Consider the following 24,515-nt stretch of genomic DNA (forward strand, 5'->3'; position numbering starts at 1 on the left):
AAATTTTATAAGCCAAATCTACTGTTTTCTTTGCTTATTTTAAAATATTAGTCTAGATATGGAGCCAGCACAATTTTTCTGAATTAGTGCTATAATACACAGTATACATCATTGGACTGTTCCGAAATAAAGGTGAGAATGTTTTCTTTTTTTACTTCTTGATTCTGAATCAATGGTTTATTGGCCAGTCCCTCAAGTAAAGGTTTTGGACTTGTACAGACAGAAAATGTGTCCAGTTGACACAAAGTGTTTTTTAATAATAAGAAGAAAAAGAAGAAAAACCCTAGGATCTAGAAAAAACACTCCTTTTTTATTCATTGACTATCAAATATATTATTTCACTTGATTTATAACAACCTATATGTATTTATAGATGAGGAAACTAAGGGTGAGAGAGGTTAAGTAACTTACTCAACGCCTCAAAGCAAGTACGTGGGAAAGCCCAGATTACTCCATTTTTCTTCTGATCTTGAGACCACACATGACTACGTCCCCAGTTCCCTATTTAATTCTACACATTGATCACCCATTTTTGCCCCAATCTCTTTCCTCTCTTAGTGGTAAGTTACATACCAGTCTGAATCAGCTGCCAATGATGGTATAGACATGGAGGTAAAGTTTCAACTGGCTACAGTATTTCTATACAACTGAAGAGGAATTTTGACTTCACATGAGCTAAGGCCTCTGGTTTACTCTTGGAGGGAGTATATTTGGAGGGAGTATATTGAGGGAGGATATTTTAGGGCTGGTTGAGTTGGTCCTTCCTCTAAGGTTGACATTTCTCCCAGAAGCTGTGATAGTTGGTGACAAGATTATCTTTCATGGAACACTTTTCAGCCTCAGACCTCATGCTCCTGTTACAGAAGGTATTTTCTACCCTAGCATCTTAAAACTGATCAGTAAAAAACTAAATAAATCTCACATGACCTGCTGCGTGAACACTTTTCTCCGCTTCTGTTTGTTTAACCCTAAGGCTTATTGGGGGAAGCTAATGCCATTTTTTTTTTTTGACGTTCTTAAAAGGTACATTGGAAAGTACCTCAAATCTCTCCTGCTTAATAAGCTGTTCATAGTGAGAGGGAGGGATAGTAACATTCCAATCCTTATTTTTGTTATATTAGGATTCTACTTGAATAATTTTCTCATTGATAATTCCAGAAATTTTTCAACAGTGGAAAATTTAAGCAAGATTCACATCATCTTAAGAGACAACAGGATCTCATCCTTGAACTGTCACGAAATACACAGCCTTTTGCAGCTTAATCTATAAAACTATAGAGAGGGGTTTTCTTTCCCCTTAATTTGGTGGCTAACTATAATGCCATCGTGTATGTAACATTTGAATTGACTAATAATATTTTCTTGTAGATTAGGTATTTTTAAAAGTATCGACATATGAAAACACAGACTTACTGGTGGTTTTTGTTGTTTTGTTTTGTTTTTGTTTTGTTTTTACTAATGTATAGCAAACATTTTACTGAATTTTTATGTGACCATAGTTTTAGTTTTTAAAAATTAATATAGGAAGAGGCCTAACTTGGAGAACTTTGGGATGAAAACCTCCTGGGAGTGGAGGGATGGAGGTGGAAACTCTTTGTAAATGGCAAAATAATCTTTTTCTCAATTCTTCTATTCCATTCAAATCTTCAGGGAGCAAATAAAACGTCAGGCAGTTCTTGCAGGTTGAGGTTGCATGGCAACCCTTCTTTGACAAGATGAACTTACCATTAACCAAGCTCGGAAGGAACCAGGACACCTGAAGCGGGTGCCATGCCAGGGCCCCCGGCTAAAGGAAGCAAAGAGGCACAGAAGTGCTTCGAGGGACTTCTCACCCTGGGAGATTGTTCTATGCACACAAGCTCTCACAAAAGTCGCTGGTGCCCAGCGAAACGTATCCCCACACCTGCATGCGAATGCACACGCACACACCCCAGGGAGCAGGGCCCATGGACACCCCCTTGCCCCACGACTCCCCAGTGCACACGCACACAGCCCAGGGAGCAGGGCCCGTGGACACCCTCTTGCCCCACACCTCCCCCTCTCTGGAGCCATCCCCACACCTGCATGCGAATGCACACTCACACACCCCAGGGAGCAGGGCACATGGACACCCCCTTGCCGCACGACTCCCCCTCTCTGGAGCACCTTCTGTAGAGCAGGCAAGCGCCTCCTTTCTTTTTTCATATCTTCCAAGTTACCAAACCTGGGACTGGGTGACACCGGGCAGCGACTGAGCCTTCCCTGTGTAGCCCTGGGACCGCGAGGTACTCCGGCGGGTCCCAGAGATGCGCAAGGTCTCGCGCTCCTTGGAAGCTCCGGGCGAGGACAAAGAGGGTCCGTACCCGAGTAAGGAATCGGCGGGCTGCGGGGAGATGGGTTCTTGGGCTGCCCGCGAGCTGTAGGGCACAGCGCCCAGGGACTCCGCGCGCCCGCCCTTTCCCGGGGTGCGCTCACCATTTGTAGCCTCTGCCGCGCTTGAACTTGAGGGTGAGCCCAGTCTCCAGAAAGAGCAAGAGGTTGAGCAGCGCGAGCAGCCAGTACAGCGGCTCCTTCTTCACCTCGGTCACTCGCCAGACCCCAACCAGCGAGTGCAGCAGGAACAGCAGCCGGGTGGCCAGGGCGTTGAGCAGGACCAGTCCCTCCATGCCGGCCCGCGCGCTCTGCCCGCCGCCGCCCCCCGCCCGCGCCCGGCCGCCCCTCTCGGGAGCCCCGGAGCCCGCCCGTGGGCGGGGACGTGACAGCTGGAGACCCGCCGCTGCCGCAGTCCCGGCTCAGCCTCCCGCGCCCGAAGGGGAGACAGCGGCTCGCCCCTCCCCCAAACTTCCTGAGAACTCTCGGAGAGGGGAGAATCTAAACCCAGCACGTCTAGACTGTTGGGCTTTCCAGGAAGTCTGGGGCTGTGCCGCCGGGGCTCCGGGTCCGGGGCGTTATTCCCCAGCGCTGCCCACTGCCCTCCCAATGCCGGGAGTCAGGCTCCATCCCGGCCCTCAAGCCCGTCCCACCCGCAGGGGCTTCCCCCAAACTCTCCGAGGGCTGGAGGGGAGTGAAGGTCCAGGTGCTACGGAGTCTGGAAAGGGAAGGGGGCCACATCTGCGGCATCTGCTCCCTGGCTCTTCCGCCGAAGTGGTTTAATTCACTCACTCTTACAGGAACACGCTCTCACAGTGACTCTGAGATGGAACCCAGGAGGGCCAAAGAATCCGCTGTCCAAGCAGTTTTAGAAACGCTGTTCCTGCGCCGCTTGGAGAATGAAAACTTCACGGGAGGGGAGGGAATCCGCCGGGGCTTTCTGAGAGCTCCCCGCACCGCATTTAGGGGGCAGGTGGTCCAGGTCACTTGCAGTCTTTGGGCACGGTGTTACCAAAGCAAAGGGATGTTCTTTATTAAGTCGTCCCTACTCCCCCCCCCCCCCCGCCCCGCCTCCACTAATTTCATCTGAAAGAGGGAGGGTAGTAAGGCAGGAAGACAGAGGGGAAAGTGAGGGAGGAGGTAGAAGATAAAGACAGGAGTTGGACTGGAGGGAGAAATTCATGCAGCTGGAAACTGCGCCCTGGAGATCAATGACCAATGAATTAAACTTTGGTGTTCCAGCATCCAAGGCGAAGAGGACACTGAAGTCAGGGTTTCCCAAAACACCTTCATGATTTAAAAAAAAAAAAAAAAAAAAAAAAAAGTTTTTTAAGTTAGTTAGTTAGTTTATTTATTTATTTATTTATTTTGAGAAAAACAGACAGTGTGAGCAGGGGAGGGGCAGAGAGAAAGACAGAGACAGAGACAGAGAATCCCACGCAGGCCCCACACTGCCGGCGCAGAGCCCAACACAGGGCTGGATCCCAGGAAACATGACCTGAGTAGAAATCAAGAGTCAGATGCTTAAGGGATTGAGCCACCCAGGTGCCCCATGATTTTTGTTTTCCTGTTTGGTTTCCTACCACCTGTATCACTATTTATTTTACATTTTTATTTAAATGAACTCAAATTTATACTGAAATAATTTTAAATGAAACTTTATATCACTCATAAACGGAAAAAAAACAGTATAGTAGGCCATAGATGGAAGGTAATTACAAAATTAAAATAAAATGAAACTAAGTTATTGAAATCTCACTAAGTATTAACCACTGCCTTCTAAGGCTCTTGTACCTCAGCACCCCTCTTTCTGGGAAGAGAAATAAATGGTAGTCATGTTACTACCAAGCAGGAATATTCTCTCAACTGCATTAGTAAAATTGAGAGAAAAACACAAAAGGAATATTTTTCTTGGTTAGGTTTATTCAACTTAGAATCATCCCATACCTTTCTTAAAATTAGGTTGCAAATTCTGAATTCTATGATCCATGTGTTCATTAGGTGAAAAAAAAATCCAGTTGCTTAGATGCTCAGTTATTTCTGATTAACTGTTATTAGGAAGATTTTCTTCATCCTGTGGATGTGCATTCTTCCATATCTTCCAGGGAACCCAGCAGTGAAATCTCTGGGATCGCTTATTATAGTGCTTTTCATTGTAGGCGGATAGCACAGTGACCAGTGACCTCACTCACACTCTTCAGTGGCACACAAGAGCACTGTGCAGTAGGGCAGTGGGGGGCAGGGTGGTGTGGACCCCGGTGCCCTACAGCCAGGCCAGCAGGCTGTCTTAGACTCCTGGCTCGGTCACTTAGTAGTGCTATAAACTTTGTACCTCAGTTTCCTCATCTGTATATGGGGTACTAAACTCATCAATTCATAGGGCCATTGTGGGGATGAAATGAGTCAATCCATATAAAGAACCTGGCAGCTAAGACGTGCTTGGTAATCACTGATGATTCTTGCCTGGACCAAGAAAGTTAGTTCTGGGAGTTGCTCTTTGACGATCTGAGACAATTAATACTCAGAGTGGAGCAACGAATGTGACCCTTGCAAGGCCTGTCAAATCCCGGCCGAATGCCACCAGGAACATATCTGTTGCTGAACAAATGAGGTTTACTGCTCTTTGAAGGAAAGAGAGCACAGTCTGGGGAGAACTGAGCGCATCTCAGGAAGAAGGCATTGGAAAGGACTCACTAAGAAGCGCTTGAACTTCTGTTCAGTGATTTGAGGACAGCTAAGAAAGTGGGGTGCTACTCTAATTGGATGCTCCCAGGAAGTGGGGTTAATTCTATGATGGGGTGTCTTAATAAAGCTTATTTAGTTAGGGGTCAGTTAGGTCAGTTCCATGGTTTGGGCAATGTTCATATTTTGTCTGAGTTCAGGCAAAATTGCCCAGTGATCCTACTTCTGTCTCACTCCATCAGCCTCGCAGAGTGGCCCTGCTTGATGTTCATGTTCTGTGAAATTTTTGTCTTCACGGGAGGATGGAAGGGCCTGGCTGCCTCTCTCCTCTTTCTCAAGCCTCCTGGGAAGGGCTCCAGGAGAAGGGTTTAACAAAGAAGGGAGTTGCTCTGCTAGCTTCCAAACATCTATATTGCTTCTTGATTTGAAGGTTTAGATTCAGTCTAAGTTCCATTACCTGGGGGTCTGAAAAACAAAATTGTCATTAAATATAACTTTAAGGTTATTTAAAAAAATATTGTTCCTAGGCTCATTTTAGAAGACTGGAGGCTTTGAGAACTACCTTGAGATCTCCAATCCAAATAGATCACACATCTTTTAAAAAGAAAAAAATTAAGCAATTTAAAAAAATCCTACTCTTCTTTCTTTTTATAAAAAAAAGTGTACTTATTTATTTGAGAGAGAAAGAGCATGAGCAGGGGAGAGGCAGAGAGAAGAGAGAGAAAATCCCAAGCAGGCTCAACACTGTCAGCACAGAGCCTGATGAGGGGTTCGATCCCACAAAACATGAGATCAGGACCTAAGCAGAAGTCAAGAGTCTGATGCTTTTTTAAAAAAATTGTTTTAAGGTTTTTATTTCTTTTTGAGAAAGAGACAGAGTGCCAGCAGGGGAGGGACAGAGAGATAAGGAGACACAGAATCCGAAGCAGGCTCCAGGCTCTGAGCTATTACCACAGAGCCCAGCGTGGGACTGGAACCCACAAACTGTGAGATCATGACCTGAGCCGAAGTTGGACGCTTAACCGACTGAGCCACCCAGCACGCCCAAAATGTCTCTTCTTGAAAAAGCAATCTTAGCCTCATACACCCAGTTCTTGTGATATAGAGTTGGATTGCATGTAGTGGAACCAGCTCACCCTATTGTCCCAGGGGACAGCAGTCGCCACACTTCTCTTGCCTTCTGAATGCAAAGTGAAACCGTTGTCAGGCTTCTCTGTCAATTAGAGTGGTTTTGCTTGTATGGAAGAGTCTCTTTCATGCTAACTCAAGTAAAAGGAGTAGTTACTGGAAGGTCTAACAAGGTCTAACAAGGAGATGAAACCCCTTGGAAATCAAGCACAGAAGTACAATAGAGGCTTGAGCAACTGGAATTGTAGGATAGCTGTGGACTGGAGGGGCTCTGGGATTTCCTAGTTGCAGTTTATAGACCTTTTCACAGCAACTCTCTGCCACTGTCCACTTACAAGCAATCTCTCCACATTCTGAGTTCAAACTCCTGAGAAAAGGAATTCACTGAATTTTTTCAATTCTAGTTACCAGCCTGGTAGGCCACACATTGGACCAGTGAGTAGGCTATTGATGGACTGTAATTCAATCATTGGCCATTCCAATGCAAAGCCTGGTGTTGATGCTGCTTTCATCATCCTTCACCATGGGGTTCTGGGTAGGACAGTTTGAGCAGAGGAGGAAGGGCCACAGCAGGCATATTGACTGATGCATCTAGGACCATCCGTCCCTTGGCTGATATGTACACATCCTATTTCTACAGTGTTAGAGATGACCCTGTCTGATACTATTTAAACATTGTAGGCACAATTATGGCCTCCAAACAGCAATGCAATCCAAAATCACATCTGCCTCCAGAAGCCACCAAAGCTGCAGTCGGGTCTCAAAAGCCACAGCTTCCTATTAATGTTCATTCCTCCCTTGACTCCATTTTGGTCTTTAGACATCATTCATATACATACACACATACATACATACATACGTATGTATGTATGTGTGTATGTATATGACATGATGCATCGTAAAAATCATACACTGTAGGAAAGTACACTTCCACTCCCCAGAGAAATTGTTCACAATTAACACCTTCCATTTGCATTTTTCTTGGCAGTTACAATTACATCTTTTAAAATATACCTTATATTTCTCTGTTTCTTAATTTGCCAACTCACAAAATTTGAAAGCTGGGGAGTCTGATACTCCCACAATATTTTATTTCTTCTTCACTCCACCTCTACTTCCCAAATTTTGTTAGAGATGATGTTGTCTATGAAAACAACATACTGCTCCCTAGATATAATTAAATATATTGCATTGGTCTTAAAAACTGAAAATCAACACAAAATATTTAAAATATGTAGTTAGTATTCAATGTAATTTTCATATGCAATGTACGTTTTCCTCAGAACTTTGAGAACATCTATTATTTTTCAGAATCCAGTATTACTGATAGGAAGTTTCATGTACATCTCATTGTCTTCTCTTTGTAGATAAGTATTTTTTAATCTCTGGAATTATTAGGATTTTTTTCAAATCCCTGGAATGTTTATCATTTGAATGTGTGTAAATAGATATTGGACTTTTTCCATTTACACTACCCTACAGATTAGTCTTGTTTCTTTATTTAGGAAAGTTGATCTTCTGTTATTTCTTTGATAATTTCTTCCCTATTGTTTCTGTTTTCTCCTTCTGGAATGCTTTATATTTTCCATTTTTGTCTTTTTGATCTATGTTCTGATAGAGCTTCCTAACTTTTTCTTCCCGATGTCTGACTTAATCTTCAGATGATTTTATCTTATTGTTCAACTCTATCAGTGTTTCTTTTGGCCAATTTATTTTGTAACAAGCCTTTCTTATTAACTGATTAATTAATTGATATCCCATTTTTTTCATAGCAGCTTGTTATCATTTGATGGATGCAATAGCTTTTAAAATTCCTTTACTATTATTCATAATTTTATCTTTCCTGATGATCATTTCTGCTTTCACTTCATTGATTGCTCAGTTTTTATTCATTCCTTCTTTCACTTTCAGGGTTTTATAATCTGGTGATCTTCAAAAAATAGGATGATTCTTTGTTGTCCATTTATATTTGCAAACAATGAACTAGGCTGGCCAGGAGACAAATTTGGTAGAGGTGTTCTGAGTTGCTGTCTACTGAATGAGAGAGTCGGTTATGGACCTAAGGACTAGGGCAGGATACATTTGTCAGATCAGCTTCCCCATGGGATTCAGTGAGGAGAAGCAGACTGTGATGTCAAGGTAAGGAGAGTTCCTCTGAGAGCTGGTGCTTAGGGTATTCATTCAGTCCTTGATAGAGCATCCTTGATTTATATTCTCTATGTCATTCCCCAGCCCTGGCTACTGTAAATATCCATATCCACTCCTCATGAATGCTCTGATTTTCTTTATACTTTTACTAGGAGTCTCACCCCACTCCCATCTTTCTCAAAAGTACAGCTCTCAGATTTTAGCTTGACATCATCAATAACTCTGAGTAAGGAAGCAGAGAAGATCCTCAACCATTTCCACTGTCCTGAGTAGAGTTAATGTGTAAATCCCTTGAGAACAACTTCTGTTTGCTCTTGCTGGTATGACTTCAGCTTCTATGGGGCTCTCACAGAAGGCCTGTGCTCACTTCTGCTTAACTCAGGCTATTTTCTTCCCTTCTGGTTTCTCCACTGACACCAATCCTGCCTGTCCAATTCTATCTTCCTGAAAGTCCTCAAAAGTCCTGGTCCACCCCCTCACACTTTTCCAGTACTGTTTTTATTGTGTCCTCTTTGTTTTTAAAAATTAATTCTACCATTTCAAAGGTGAAATCTTAGTTTCTAGATCAAAATTTGAATCCAAAAACTCAGATTTCTTGGCTGTTCTGAAATATGTGGATTAAATAGAACAGCAACTGTTTCACATTATGTATAATAGTGGAGCAAAAGGAGAGTTCTATTAAGTTAGCAGTAATAGTAATGATTACTCTTCTTTAAAAAATTAAGTAAATTTCAGTGGTAATTATCAATTTTCAGACACTTCAAATTTTTTTTTAACCTTTATTTATTTTTTTTTTTGAGACAGAGAGAGACAGAGCATGAACGGGGGAGGGTCAGAGAGAGAGGGAGACACAGAATCTGAAACAGGCTCCAGGCTCTGAGCTGTCGGCATAGAGCCCGACGTAGGGCTCAAACTCACAGACCGTGAGATCATGACCCTCAACCAACTGAGCCACCCAGGCCCCCCATTTTTCAGACACTCCAAAAGCTAGCAAGGAAGATAAATCTAAAGTGTAGGTGAAGGACTTGGAGGAAGGTTGCCTTCTTCAAACTGCTTTCTTCAGGCTCTGGCTTCACCTCCTAAGTGATGCAGTTGTAGGCAAATTACTTAATCTCCTTGAGCCTTGGTTTCTTCTCTATAAAATAAGAATAATGATAGTACCTTTGTATTTATTGTAAGGATTAAATTGGTTGATATTTCAATAGTGCCTATAAAAATGCCTGAAATATAGCAGGCACTCGGTAAATAATTGTTGAATAAATAAATGAAGATATGCATGAGGGTTGAATAAACAACACCTTAAAACAGAATTGTGTGACTGCCCAGCTGGTAGATACCATAGCTGAATCTTCTTCTAGGGCTAGCTGCTTGTAAATGATAGGGTAAGTAATAAAGCTGGTAAATGTCATTGGTATGAGCTCAAGGCCTCATTTCTGAAGGAGATGACAGATAAGTGGAGTCACTGCATGGTTGGTTGTGAAGATAACAGCAAGTCTGACAATGCTGGTCATTTTTACTGCCTGGAATAGTGTGAGACTCATCTTCCAGGATTGCTGAGTAATTAAGATTTTGACTCTGGAGTCATAGGGCTTGGGTTTGAATCACAGCTCCTATTATGAACTGAATTATGCCCCCCACCCCAGTCTACATATTAAATCCTAACCTCTAGTGCCTCAGAATGTAACCGGATTTCAAGATAATATCTTTAGAGGTGATTGAATAAAATCTCAGCCATTAAGGTGGATCCTAATCCAATTTGACTAGTGTCCTTCTAAAGGGAGGAAATTTGGGCACACAGGGAAACACCAGGGATGCACAAGCACAGAAGAAAGACCATGTGAAGACATAACAAGATGGCAGTCATCTGCAAGCCAAGGACAGAGGCTTCAGAAGAAACCCAACCTCCCAATCTCAGACTTCTTGCGATCCAGACTGTGAGAAAGTAAATGTCTACTCTTTAGACCACCCCATCTGTGCTGTTTTGTTACAGTAGCCTGAGCAAACTAAACACTTCAAGCATGTGATATCTGTAAACGTGGGTGGGTAGGTTTCTCTCTCTGAGCCTCAGTTTCCTCATTGGCAGAATGAGGATATTAGTAGGACTTAATCCATAGATTTTGAGGATGAAATGAGATTGACATTTAGCACAAAGCCTGCCTCACAGGCAGAGCTAAATATGTTAGCTATTATTATTATTATTATTGCTATAATTATAAAAAGTGATCTTTATTATTGCTGTTATTAGTGTCTTCAGAGGGACAGTTATCAGGTTCCCTCCCCATCTGATTGAAAAGTGATTCACACTTTTGTTCTGAAACAAAATGTCACATCCTTTTGTAATCACAAGCTTATTTTATGGATGAGAAAACAACCTTCTTTTGAATGATTTTTGGGGTTTGGTAAGAAAGCTTGAATATTTACAAAAGTAAAGTATGACTATCAAACACAATATAATCAGCTTGAGAAAGAAAGTTTATTCAAAACACGAATTTAGATCATGATATTTAGTTTATGTAGTTCATGTACTTGATTCATTTAAGTGGGCATTTTGACCCATTTTAAATTTTTTCAAACAAGCCTACGGTTACAACTATGATTTGAATATACTCTATAGCATTTAATCATGAAAACTTATTTTAAGTTTTTTTTTATTGATGTGTAGTTGACATACAATATTATATTAGTTTCAGGTGTACGACACAGTGATTCAACAATTATATACATTATTTGGTGCTCACCCTGGTCATTGTAGTTACCATCTGTCATCATACAAAGTTATTACAATATTATTGTCTACATTCCCTATGCTGTACTTGCCATTCCAATGACTTGTTTATTTTATTTTATTTTTAATTTCATTTAAATATAAGTTAGTTAACATAGTGTAATAATGATTTCAGGAACAGAATTTAGTGATTCATCACTTACGTATAACACCCAGTGCTAATCCCAACAAATGCCCTCCTTAAATGCCCATCACCCATTTAGTCTATCCCCCTGCTTAACACCCCTCTAGCAACCCTCAGTTTCTTCTCTGTATTTAAGAATCTTTTATGGTTTGTTCCCATCTCTCTCTTTTTATTTTATTTATTTTATAACTGGAATTTTGTTCCTTATTTTCCACTTCATCTATTTCACCCATACCCCTATGCACCTCCCTCTGGCAGCCAGTAATTTGCTCTTTGTATTTGTGAGTCTATTTCTACTTTTTTGTGTTTGTTCACTTGGTATGTTTTTAGGTTCTACATATAAGTGAAATCGTATGATAATTTTTTTTTCATCTGACTTATTTCACTTAGCATAATATCCTGTAGATCCATCCATGTTGTTATAAATGGCAAGATTTCATTTTTTATGGCTGAGTAATATTCCATTGTGAATATATACTACATTTTCTTTATTCATTTATCTATCAATAGACACTTAGGATGCTTCCATACTTTGGCTACTGTAAATAATGCTGCTCTATAAACACAGAGGGACGCATCTCTTCTTGGTTTAGTGTTTTTGTTTTCTTTGGTCAATACCAAGAAGTGGAATTACTGGGTCACGTTAATCATGGAAATTATTAACCACAGGAACACTAAAATGAATTTACACTGAAAAGCATTGTAATGTGTTACTTCCTATAAATGCTTCTTCTAGATATGATTTAGAAGGTGGGTAGGGTGCCATGAAGAGATTGATGAGGTGGCAGTCCTAATGCCTTAGTTCTAGCCCTGCCTTGGGGTCTTTCTTTGTAAAATCGAGCTGAAAGGTCCAGCCTTGCACACTCTATGATCCTTAAAAGAATCGCATGAGGAAATGAACATGAAGATGCTCTGTGAAAATACATTGTGGTCAAGGTTAGCATTACAATGTCAAGTCATGATGATAGTATGTGCCCTTGATGTGATGTGATGAGAATGGCACCTTATCTCTGAGGTCTTCCTCCCCAAAGCCCATACTCCTAGTCCAACCATGAGACAAACTCAAAATGAAGGACATTCTGTTGGATACCCTACCAGTATTTCTCAAAATTGTCGAGGTCATGAAGAATAAGCAAAAGACTAAGAAACTTTCACAGACCAGAGGAAGCAGACAAGATAACTAAATGTAATGCAGTTTCTTGGATGGGGACAAAAAGCATATTGCTGGAAAAACTAGTGAAATCCAAATAAGGTCTACAGTCTGATTGCTAGTAATATATCAATGTGGGTTCTGTAGTTGTGACTAATGTAACATGGTAACATAAGTTGTTAGGAAGAAAGAAACTGGATGAGGGGTATATGGGAAGTCTTTGAATTATCCCTGAAATTTTTATGTAATCTAAAACTATTACAATATTAAAAAGTTTATTTTAAAATGCTTATAATATTTTATTTGGTTATTTCTTGGCAGACATAGGTGCCAAGAAAGCTCCAAGGAGAGGCACCTAGTCCAACTACAGGACCAATTTTAAGGAATCCTTCATGGAAGAATGACCACCCTAGATGCCTTAGAAGATAATTGAGGAGTTAGCCAGATGGAGAGAAAGGAGGTAGGGATACCAGGCAGAAGTAATTTGTCCTCTGAGATTGCAAGGAAGGAAGGAAGGGTGTGAGTTTAGATAAAGCAGGGGTTGAAGGGCAATGGGAAGTCAGCCGAGATCAGCCCTGAGGACACCAGTCATCACAGTGAAGTAGGATCTGAGACCGTGTGCTGAATTGAGTGGGCAACTTGGGGAGAGTGATAAAGATTTGGACTGTGGCTGAAGGAAAAGTCAAATGTAAGAAAAGGTAAATAAAAGGCTAGTGAACAATTCTGAGCTGGTTTGAACACAAACAGGGGAATAAGCAATTTCCTTTGGCAGCGTTCAGCTGTCCAAGTGTAGAGAAGGTACAGAGGAAGTGGATCTTGGGTTCAGTACTCCCAGGCAGGATGTGCAGACTATAGGGATCTAAAGGAGCCAAGAATGGCTGGTATCAGTTGTTCAGTCATCAGCTGTAAAGTCCAGAATTGGCAGGGCCAAAAGGGAAATTGAAGAAGCCAATGGACTAAAAGAAAATTGAGGTAGCAAGACATTTGATGTTTCTCTAGGGATAAGGGCAAGTAAAAAGAAATCTCTTAAAAGAAAATTTAGTAGAAAATAAGACCAATCAATGTATGAAGCTTCTGAGTAAATAAAATGAGATGCCCAGAGAGTTGAGAGAGGCAGAGGCCTTTCAACCCAGGTGACACTGACTTCAACAGAGGATACTTGAGGGTAAGAACTCGATGGGGTGCCAGGAGAATGCATCCTGGGTGTTGGTGCTGTCGGGGGTGCAGAATGGCAAGGCAGTAAGGGATGGAAATGTAGCAAGAAGAGGAGATAGGTGGAGATGCCTTCTGCCTAGTGACCAAGGATTACAGAAATGGGAAGAATGGCTAGAAGGGATTGCTTCTAATGTGGCCAGGAGGGAATCAGTTCATGTTGAAGGCATGAGCTTTGAGATCAGGCCAACCTACCTCTGTTAACTACAGGCAAGTACATTAACTCTCTAAGCCTCCCTGTCCTCACTTATAAGAGCTTTGCTCTCAGAGGCTATTGTGGCCCTAAAGAAGGCCAAGCTCTTGTACCACAATAAGTGGGAGATACATACTAGGTGGGAGCCAGTGGGTTTTTTCTCAACTTTGAGTGTGGCTGAGCATCCTGGTGGCCTGGGCTGTGTATGCAAGGCCTGCACACAGTGGGCAGAGAGCCCCAGTGGGCAGAGAGCCCCATGCTGCTGCCCTGGTGCCAGGCAGGGAGAGTAGCAGTGGCAGGTTCTGGTATAAGTAAGGGCTCTGGTTTCAAAACCAGTAAGCAAGAGTTTAGTATTGAAGGCTGTTTTGAAATACAAAACAAGGGAGAGGCCAACATCCCAAATCATTTCTGTAGATATGTGTTCTAAAAACAATTCCCTTTGTGTCCCTGATTGTTTTCCAAAGGGCTAATCTCTTGTCCACAGGTAGGGAGGAGGCATAGACACAGTAGGAAATAAGGAGAGGGGAAAGAAGTTGAATTGAGGAAGTGGCAGGAATAGAGATGAGAAAAACCTGTGTAGAGGCAACACTGTCAAGTGAACTCAGTAGAATTCCATGGCTCTGGGTTTAGATTGTGTTTATAAGGAAAGGGCCATTCATGAGATCCATGGGGTCTTTAATTCTCATTATATATAACATGTTGGTTATATTTATAAAATAGAATCATAACTACATCTGGAACCTTTACACAGAAATTAAGGTTGACGTATGTGCCAGATTGATTTATATTCTCTGATAAGATGGTAAAGTAAAGATTTATTTTACTTTGCACTCTTACAGCTTGGATTATTATTCATACTTTATTTTGCAAATTGGTGGTAACCCAACTGCAGCCAAATCAAGAGTTCACATGCCAAGTTTTGGTCTGAAAAAGTTTTTGCATCCAATATATATTTGGCCACAAAAATAAGGAGATCGAATAATAGAAGAGAAAAGAAAGTGCTTTATGTACTTTGGAGGTCAAAAACAGATGTGAATAGGGTTCTCATGGAGTGTGGCTAGCTAACATCTGGTAATCCCTAATGCATTTCACTGTCCATTTGTAAGTTTCCCCCAATGTTTAATATCAACAGCTATATAGGAACGTAGTGACTTGCACAAAGAATAAAATTTATAGATATCAAGGACAAAGCCAGAAAATTACTCTGTTCTTGGCATCCATCCTTCCTGGGCAAGGACTTCATATTTTCTTTCTGTTGATGCTATGTTTAATAAAGCTATGTGATTGGTTCGGTTGAGACTGAGCTGAACATGTTTTGTTTTGTTTCTTCTCTACGACTCAGTGACAAAAGAAACATAAAACCTTCTGCTTACTTTAATCACAGACCTCAGGTTTCTTCTATGAAATCTGAAGAAGAATTGAGAAAACATCCCCAGAAGGACTAGTTGTACCTATAATGGGGGAGGAGGGTGAAAAAAAGGTGGTGAGGAATGTGGATAATTTAGCTTATTTTCTTCTCTTGGCACACAATCCGATTTCTTGTTCCCTTTCAAACAACTCTCTTCTACAAAGACAACTCCCATTTGCAATGAAATTTGCAGATGACAGCTGACCTGTCTGCATTTCTGACCACAAAGGTTAAAGATGGTGGGGGTTGTGCTGCAAAGCAGATGAAGAAGTTATGATTCTTATTGCTAAATGCAGTCACTGAGATTGGATATATATTCTCCATCTCATCCACAGATCCATATTGCATTACATAAATTAACAGTAATCTACACATTCCTTTGACAGAGCAGGCTGGGCTGCAGAATTGCTGGATTTGTAACTAATTCAGAGATGACAGCAAGGTATCAACTTGTGTGCCTACTCAGGTCCACTGATAGTGTCTGCCAGGAATAGGAGACATTAGAAGAATCCCAAAGTTCTTCAGAAGCTCTGTGGGAAAGTGCCTTGTTGGTAGGTTTGATATGTTTGCCAAAGAGTAGGCGTGGAGGGTAGCAGCATATGATCCCTGGTTTAACCAAAAGAGTTTTTCATAATAAGATCTGTTTCCTAAAGTTGGGAATTTTAAATTTAAGATCAGCCTACAGTAACAAATGAACATGTGTGTTATGCAGTAATAGTAATACATCCAATCATATGATAATGCTTTGTGTCTTCAGAAGAATTTTCACACGAGACTCTAAAGTGATTTCATGAGATAAAACTGGGATGTATTTTTATCCCCATTTCCAAATGAGGAACTGAATTTCAGAAAAAAATAAGCAATTCATGCTAGGTCATGCAGCCAGTAAATTAGAGAATTTAGGAAATATTTTGTCATCATTTGAATATTTTGTAATCACTCAAATTTCTGACTCAAATTAGGAGTCAGAAAACTGTAAGAACTATGGCTATGATTTTCTGATTCCTAAATTGTGCAACAACAAACTGTAACCCTGACTACATAGGAGACATTTACAATAAATGTGTGCATACACGATTAAATGACAATAAGTTGGAGATAGCTGACCTTTGAAAGGTAGGGATGATTGTATCAGTCAACTTCTCCAGAAAAAAATACATAAAGAGATTTATTATAAACTGTTGATTTGTGTGATGATGGAGGCTGGCAAGATTAAAATCTGCACAGTTTGTGTCCCAGTTGGAATCTAAAGAATGGCAGGCTAAAGAACCAGGAAGAACAGATGTCCCAGTTTGAAGGCCATGAGACAGGAGAATTCACTCCTACTTGAGGGAGGTCCAGACTTTTGTTCTATGTAGACCTTCAACTGGTTGGATAAGGCTCACCCACATTATAGAGAGCAATCTGCTTTACTCCATCTATCAACTTAAATGTTAATCTCATTTAAAAACACCCTTACAGAAAAACCCAGAATAATGTTTGATTTGACAAAAAATCTGGGCCCATTCAAGTGGACACATAAAATTAGTCACCACCAGGGGCGCCTGGGTGGCTCAGTCAGTTGAGCGTCCAACTTCAGCTCAGGTCATGATCTCGTGGTCTGTGAGTTCGAGCCCTGCGTCGGGCTCTGTGCTGACAGCTCAGAGCCTGGAGCCTGCTTCTGATTCTGTGTCTCCCTCTCTCTCTGCCCCTCCCCCACTCATGCTCAGTCTCTCTCTGTCTCAGAAATAAATAAATCTTAAAAAAAATTTTTTTAATTAGTCACCACCAGTCCACCCTTGTCAACTTGTCACCCTTACATTTCTCCTTAAACCATACTTAATCTTAAAATAAGGCAAATAGCAAGATCGTTCTTCTACCTAACACAATATAACTATCCTGGGTACAACCCAAAATACTCTAACCCTTTTCCCAGAAGAGGAAACAAAGCCCTTGAGTGATATTTACTCTTCTCTTTGATATCTCATAACTTAAGTACTTGGGAAATCAGATGTTATAGACTGAGTTCCCTCAAAATTCCTGTATTGAAACCCTAATCCCCAATGTCACTGTACTTAGAGAAGACTTTTAAGGAGGGAATTAGAGTTAAATGAGGTCATAATGGTGGGACTCTAATCCGTTAGGACTGGTATCCTTGTAAGAAGAAGAGACACCAGATCTCTCTCTCTTTCTCTCTCTCTCTCAATCTGTGCATGCACAGAGGAAAGACCATGTAAGGACACAGCAAGAAGGTGGCATTTGCAAGCCAGGAAGAGAGGTCCCATCAGAAATCAACCCTGAAGACACTTTGTTCTTGGATTTTCGGCCTCCAGAACTGTGAGAAAGTAAAACTCTGTTTTCTAAGACCCCAGTGTGCGTTATCTTTCACAGCAGCCTGAGCTGACTACTACAGTGATCAAGCCTAACCTGAGATATTTGTTACTATCACAGAAGAGGGAATTTATTTGAAGTATATCAGTCCAATTATTGTCTGTATGTCTTAAACCATTCCATTAAACTTCCAGTCTGGGCACAAACCCTAGATGAGGCTTTTTTTATAAAGGGTATCTGAAGACATACTTTCCTGGTATTTTGAGGGCTGGATTGCAAATTATAAATTTCTAAATCTTCCCATGTTTCTTCAACAAAATTTCCAATAGTAGGAGGATGACTGTGAAAGAGAAGAGACAGTCAATATTATGGGGTGTTTACCATATGTTGAGCCTGGTAGATAAAATGGGGGAAAGACACACTTTATCCCCATCCTCAGGTATTGTTCTAGTGAGTGCCTTAGATTCCAGGGTGGGGATAGAGTATTTCTTCCTCTGAATCTTTTTTTTCTAATTTTATTTATTTATTAGGTGGGGGAGGGGCAGAGAGAGGGTGAGAGAGAACCCAAAAGAGACTATGCACTGCTAGCACAGAGCTCAATGCTGGGCTCAAACCCACAAAACCGTGGGATCATGACCTGAACCAAAATGAAGAGTTGGATGCTTAACCTACTAAGCCACCCAGGTGTCCCCTTCTTCTGAATCTTTAAGCTGTCATGGTAAAAAAAAACCTGATTTTAAAGGGCTTATTTGGAGGGTCTAGCAGAGACCCCAGCTATGCGAATAGGCTTAATTGGAGGTTATTCCTCTCTGGCTGTGGGAATGATGCACTTATCATCTTTGGCCATCACCAGGAGTAACAGATGCCCTAGTTTGATCACCTTGACATCTCGACTTCATGCCACCAGCTGGGTTATAAAAAGTGTGATTTAGGTCTGAGGAATTTGCCATCAAAGACAGCGTGTGTGTGTGTGTGTGTGTGTGTGTGTGTGTGTAATTTAAAATTTACTTAAATTATAGTTACAGAGCCAACTTCTAATTTGTTGCAAGGCCCATGTTTGTATGGAGGTGGTTTTCATTCTTTGGACTATTTTTTGACAAAGTTGAAGAGAGAGCTCTTGAAATACTTTCAATGTTAATATAACACCTTTATGCAGTATGTCTTAAGGAAAAGCCAAACAAAGGCTGGTCTATAACAACACTAGGTGTTTCAAATTTTCACTGTGCTGCATTCATAGATTTTGGAGATGGCCTATGAAACTGTAAATAAAAGCAATACAATTTTTCTGTGAAACAATTTCTGAACTCTCCAATAGGTACAATGTTAGATTCATTTAATAGATTGGTACAGACTTTCCTTGGGGAAACTAAAGGGTTTTTTTTCCCCCTCTTTCTGTATCAAAAGTTGATAAAGCAGAAATATTGCACAAATTCCATGGCTACAGAATCTTTTCTTTTTATTGAATAGCAGTTGTGGTTTGAAGAGTAACTCTCTTCAGAAAATTGTGGAGACTTCATAGCAATGGCTGCAGCTATTTGGACTTGCCAAATTACCTAATGGAATAGGTAAGCTTTATGTCTTTAAAATGACCCACTTTTTTTTTCTTTGAAGCCTCTGGTACAGAATTGTATGAAATTGACTGTAATTCTTAGTGTTTCATCTTTTCAAACCCCCAATATAGGGGGAAAAATTGGAATTTTTTAACAAGCCCATGATCTAAGAGTTACACCAATGCTGCCTATGTTTCCCATACACCCTTACGAAAAATCATATATCAACACAGCTACGGCTAAGTTACTAACTTCTATCAACTTCTACAACAATGACGACAACAAATTCCCAAGGTTGTGGTGGTAAAATGAGTGATGAATGATGAATGGAAACAGTAGGGAGCAGGTTAACAGACAGTGGTACTCTTTATAAGAAGTTCAAGAAACTTCAAAAATAGCCTATGATCCAATCCAATCCAATTTTGAATCAAGGACATTTAAGACAATTTTTATCATTTTCTAAAACTACTAAGAGTTGAAAAATTACTCACATATGAAGATATCCTTAGTGGAATTAGCTAAACATAGATTGTAATAAAAGAATATCTTGGTATGGTTGACCATATAAACCTATCAAGAAATTTGGAGGCCAGAGTTGAGGCTCGGGCATGTTAGCATCAGAGGTAGATGACAGGTCCCTTTCCTCCACATTTCAAACTCCCTCTGTATCCTTTTGCCTCTACTCCCAGCTCCCAGTCTCACTCCAATTGGACCCAAGGAAACTTGTTCTCCTGCCTTTGGAGAAAAAGAGACTGTTTATTCTTCCCTTACCACCCTACTCTCACACTGCACATTCCCCACTAGTAAACCTAGTCATGCCCCAGGCTTCTGTGGGACCCATAAGTCTCAGAAACTTGAATTCCATCCACAGCAGGGATGTAGTTTGATGGGAGGTGAGTGTAAAATGAGAGACACATGGCAGGAGAGCCACTACAAGGAGGGCCCTGAGAGAAATCATTTGCCAAAACTGATGAAGAGTTCTGGCTCTGTGAGTTCAAACTCAGATGAGCAGTCTGAGCAGGTGAGGGAAGAACAGTCCTGTGTGCTCTACAAGGTGGTTCTGTAACTCCCGCCCTGAGTCACCTGCATGCTTTGGGTGAGTACCACAACCAGCCATCACTAAGGAAACAGGTCACTCCACCATGGCACATCACCTGGAAGCATAGGTGTGAGAAGGGAAAGGCATTCTCCTACTATCTTTTGGAAGAAAACCAAAGAGCCAACGGCAAGTGGCGATGGAGCTCAAAGGCTGTGTGGACCTGATGATGCTCCAGATGAGGATATCAGCAGGTGATCAACACCACCGCATGAGTAGCCAGAGCAAGAGCCCCAGTCTGTCGAAAGGACACTGACACTCAATAAAGTACAAATGATACGCAGGGCATCCACCTGCCCTCAGGGACTTGAGGGAAGACTTTTGGTGACTTTGTCTGCAAACTGGAGAGCCACAAAAGCCACAAGTCCAGGCAACATTTGAGTTTCTTACAACTTAAAACACATTTGATCAAAACTTGTTTAAGATTATATAGGGCGCCTGGGTGGCTCAGTCAGTTGAGTGTCTGACTTCGGCTCAGGTCATGATCTTGTAGTCCATGAGTTTGAGCTCCACCTTGGGCTCTGTGCTGACAGCTCAAAGCCTGGAGCCTGCTTCGGATTCTGTGTCTCCCTCCCCCACTCATGCTCTGTCTCTCTCTCTCTCTCTCTGTCAAAAATAAATAAACTTTAAAAAAAGATTATAGAGCAAACCAAGGTTAGTTTAAGAATATATATTAGACCCTTTACTACTTCTTTCATGGACCACCTGCTCCCTTTATCTTTTTATTTGTTTGTTTGGGTTGTTTCAGTTTTAGTCAAGAAAGGGCAAAAGTGAGTCTATTTAGTTCTACACTTTTTCATAGCAAAAGAGGACCTTGTTTTAAATTCTGCACTCCTGGGGCACCTGGGTGGCTCAGTCGGTTAAGCGTCCGACTTCAGCTCAGGTCACAGTCTCACGGACTGTGAGTTCGAGCCCGGCGTCGGGCTCTGGGCTGATGGCTCAGAGCCTGGAGCCTGCTTCTGGTTCTGTGTCTCTTTCTCTCTCTGCCCCTCCCCCATTCATGCTCTGTCTCTCTCTGTCTCAAAAATAAATAAACGTTAAAAAAAAATTTAAATTCTGCTCTCCTAATCAAATACTATCCCTGTGAATTAAAACTTGTGCCTTGACACCAGAACCCACAGTAGTATAAAGACAATAGTTGAATTCTGGGAATAGGAGGTAAGGAGAAAGAGTAGAGGGTTGAGGACTTAGCCTTTGGGAACGCTTGTAGTTAGGCAGTGGAGGGACCCTAGGAGAAGCAAGAGCTCAAAGCCAGTCCCCAACCCAGTTGTTTATAGTAACCAGTAAAAATACTGATGCTTGTGTATACTTTAAATATAGAACAAAGTGGACTTACATGGACATATATAGAGATGTACATATATGAATGATTTCTTTCTCTACATAAATCTATATAGATAGATGATAGATAGATAGATAGATAGATGATAGATATCACAGATGCATATATGTGAGGTAACAGCAAGAGGCAGGAGAAAATAAAATTTATTTTATTTTAAAAGAATTTATTCCCTCTGATTCCTTCCAGTGTCACCCCATTTCTACCAGTGACTCTTTCTGGGATTGCTGCTTCAATCTGATGGACTTTGTTTCATGGCTCAAAGCTTTGTCTGGGCTTCTTGTCCTTGTTCCTACATGTAAGCTTGAAGGAGATAACAGCTTCCCAATGGTACCGATCCCAGGGTGCTTTAGCACCTTGTATTGACTCCTTTAATTTTACCAACACCTTTGTAAACTGTTTCTCATTAGGCTTGTCTCAGTTAACCTTTTGAGGGTTCCATCTGCTTCATGATGAGACCCTGAGTGTGATAGGATCCATGTTCTTGTTGATTTTCCTATAAGACATCCAAGTGAAGATATAAATAGGCAAGCAAAAATGAGTCTGGAGAAACCCTAAGGCTGGGAAAGTTTGGGCTAGGGAAAATGACATTTAAGAATCTTCAGCATACAGATGCAGAAGGGGATAGGTATGACCTTTTAGTCTTGGGGAAAGCAAGCCTCCCTTCTCACAGAACTGCCCACTGTCTTGAATTACCATCTTGCTGAATTCAAGGCAGTCTTGGACTGCCCCACCCTCACATTCAAGAAGCCTGACATCTCGGATTAAAGCCTAAACTAATTACCATCCTCCTTCTTAGTGTCTGTCAAGACTAATTTCTCCATGCCTCACATCACTGTTTACCTTGCTTATGAACAGAAGCCCAAATTTCCCAGGCATCCACTTTGGCCAAGGCTCTCATCTCCTTACTGCTGGGTAAATCCCCATAATATGAACTGATTCCTCTCTCCCCTTCAAACTCTTTTACTTGAAGCAATTTTAGATTCTTAATCATATATTTATTTAGTCTATGCCCATAATGGACTATTCAAAAAGATGGCTAACATTTGTCCAAGAAGAGCACAAAATAAATTCACTTAAACCATTTGTTCATAATTACAATAGACACAATGCACTTCATCACTGAACAAACTCCATAATAAACATTTGGCCATGGGGACAATGAGGCAACTTATACTGATCATTTCTTTACTATTTTGGGTTTACACTGACATACATGGCCACAGACAGTTAATTGGATCTGTAAATACTCCCAGTTAAGTTTAATTAGTTCTCTGTGCAGGATCTAAGGTTATGATAGTTCTGGTGATAATTTTCAATATTATTTATTTAATTCCACAGGACATTTGTTTTAAAAAATTGACCTAGAATGTGCTCTGAGAGAAAAAAAAAAAAGAAAAAGAAATTGGATAAAGGAGTGAGAAATAAGAGTATGAAAAGATTAGTTACTCTGTAAAAAAAGCCAATATGATTGTAGAAGTATTAAAATCCCTGTAGGAGATTTACAGAGAAGTCTGCCCTGGATTAGAATTTGATATCAAATAACTTAACTGAAGTCATACAATTTCTGTGCCATTTGTAGTTGAGTTAATAGCATATGTTCCTGGAGGATTACAGCCAATGATTAAGGAAATTAGGTTTTGTTTGAATTTAATTTAGTTATATAAAGCTGCTACTATAATTTACAGCTTTGATATTTAATATTTAATAACCCAGATCTTAGAAGAATACTAGATATAGCTGTGTCATTATGCCTTGAAATATTATTCCCATAAGTCATTTATATTTGCTGGCTGATAGAGATGTTCATCAACTAGATGGACTCAACAAGAGTCCACTGATAAAGCCACTGCAGTTTTACAGTTTGCTGAGTCCCTTGTACGTTTCCACTCCATTTCCCACACCTGTAACTTACTGAATCATAATTTATCTGGCCGGTCAATTGTCATAATAAAGAAACATTGCAGCCTTACTTCAGCAGCCAGCTGTAGGAATGACTCAACTCTGCCGCCTTTCTCTCACATTTTATGTATCTGTGCCATTAAAAACCATAGGAATTTCTCTGTGACTATTGCTCCCTCATTATTTTTCTTTCTAGTTTTTCTTTCATTGCTTTGCCACACTTTTTCCGTATCCATCTCCTTGACTTTTTGCTCCTTTTATTCCTTCATTGTTCAGAGACTCTGTAGTAATAATCTCAATTTCTTTCCTGTATAGATCTGTATCTCTTTGTAAAAACTGAATTTTTTCCTCTAATTTATAAAAATTCATCTGGAATTTCTGGCCCTATAGATTAGCATCTAAACATTCCTAATTTTTTACTCCCTCTATATTTATACTACTTCAGCTGCTTTTCTCCTTCAGGGCTTGTGATTTAAACCTTTTATCTCCTTTATTCACATGTCTTTTATTGTCCTTAAGAATCCTTCTCCTCACTGTTCTGGTTAGTTTTGTTCCTCACAGTTGCTTTTACTTCTTAGTTTGCACTTCCTTCAAAGACAGGTCAAGTCAGCCCTTCAGAAAATTCACAAGGCACAGTCTCTAGACTCAAAGATTTTAAAGTCTGAACAGAGAATTTACTCAGAAATACCTACCCTAACAATTTATTATATGTATAATATATATATGTATATATAATATCATATAACTAATATAACAATATGAAACATACATATACATATGTAAATTATATATATTCATTATACATTATACATATACAGAATATATATATATTCTATATTCATTATATTTATATATATACAGAATATATATATATACGCACACACACACACACACACGCACACACATATCTTCTATAGGTAGATGGCAAGGAGTAGAAACTTATAGAAATGAAATAGTTAAAGTTGGACAATACTTAAACATGCAAGTTAAAACACCAAGAGTTTGTTTGAAGGGAATGAAGAAATACATTAATGCATTATAAGAAATGAGGGTTTTTTTTTTTTATGCTTTCCTGCCAGCCCTCTAAAAATTTCAACTTCGTGAGCACAATTAATGATGATGACGATGATAATAATAAT

General features: G+C 40.5%; 1 protein-coding gene across 1 annotated transcript in view; it reads right to left on the reverse strand.

The window, feature by feature from the left end:
- Positions 1–2,645, reverse strand: part of TMEM26 (transmembrane protein 26) — a 48,118-nt gene extending 45,473 nt beyond the window's left edge. The window contains exon 1 of the mRNA XM_047072820.1: positions 2,455–2,645. Within this exon, the coding sequence (XP_046928776.1) occupies positions 2,455–2,645 (191 nt within the window). The remainder of the gene's footprint in view (positions 1–2,454) is intronic.
- Positions 2,646–24,515: the final 21,870 nt, after the last annotated feature.

The sequence above is a fragment of the Lynx rufus genome, unplaced genomic scaffold (assembly GCF_022079265.1).
Source record: "Lynx rufus isolate CCGP_SWC_20201006 ecotype Redwood Valley unplaced genomic scaffold, mLynRuf1.p SCAF_11, whole genome shotgun sequence".
In the NCBI taxonomy this organism is placed as follows: domain Eukaryota; kingdom Metazoa; phylum Chordata; class Mammalia; order Carnivora; family Felidae; genus Lynx; species Lynx rufus.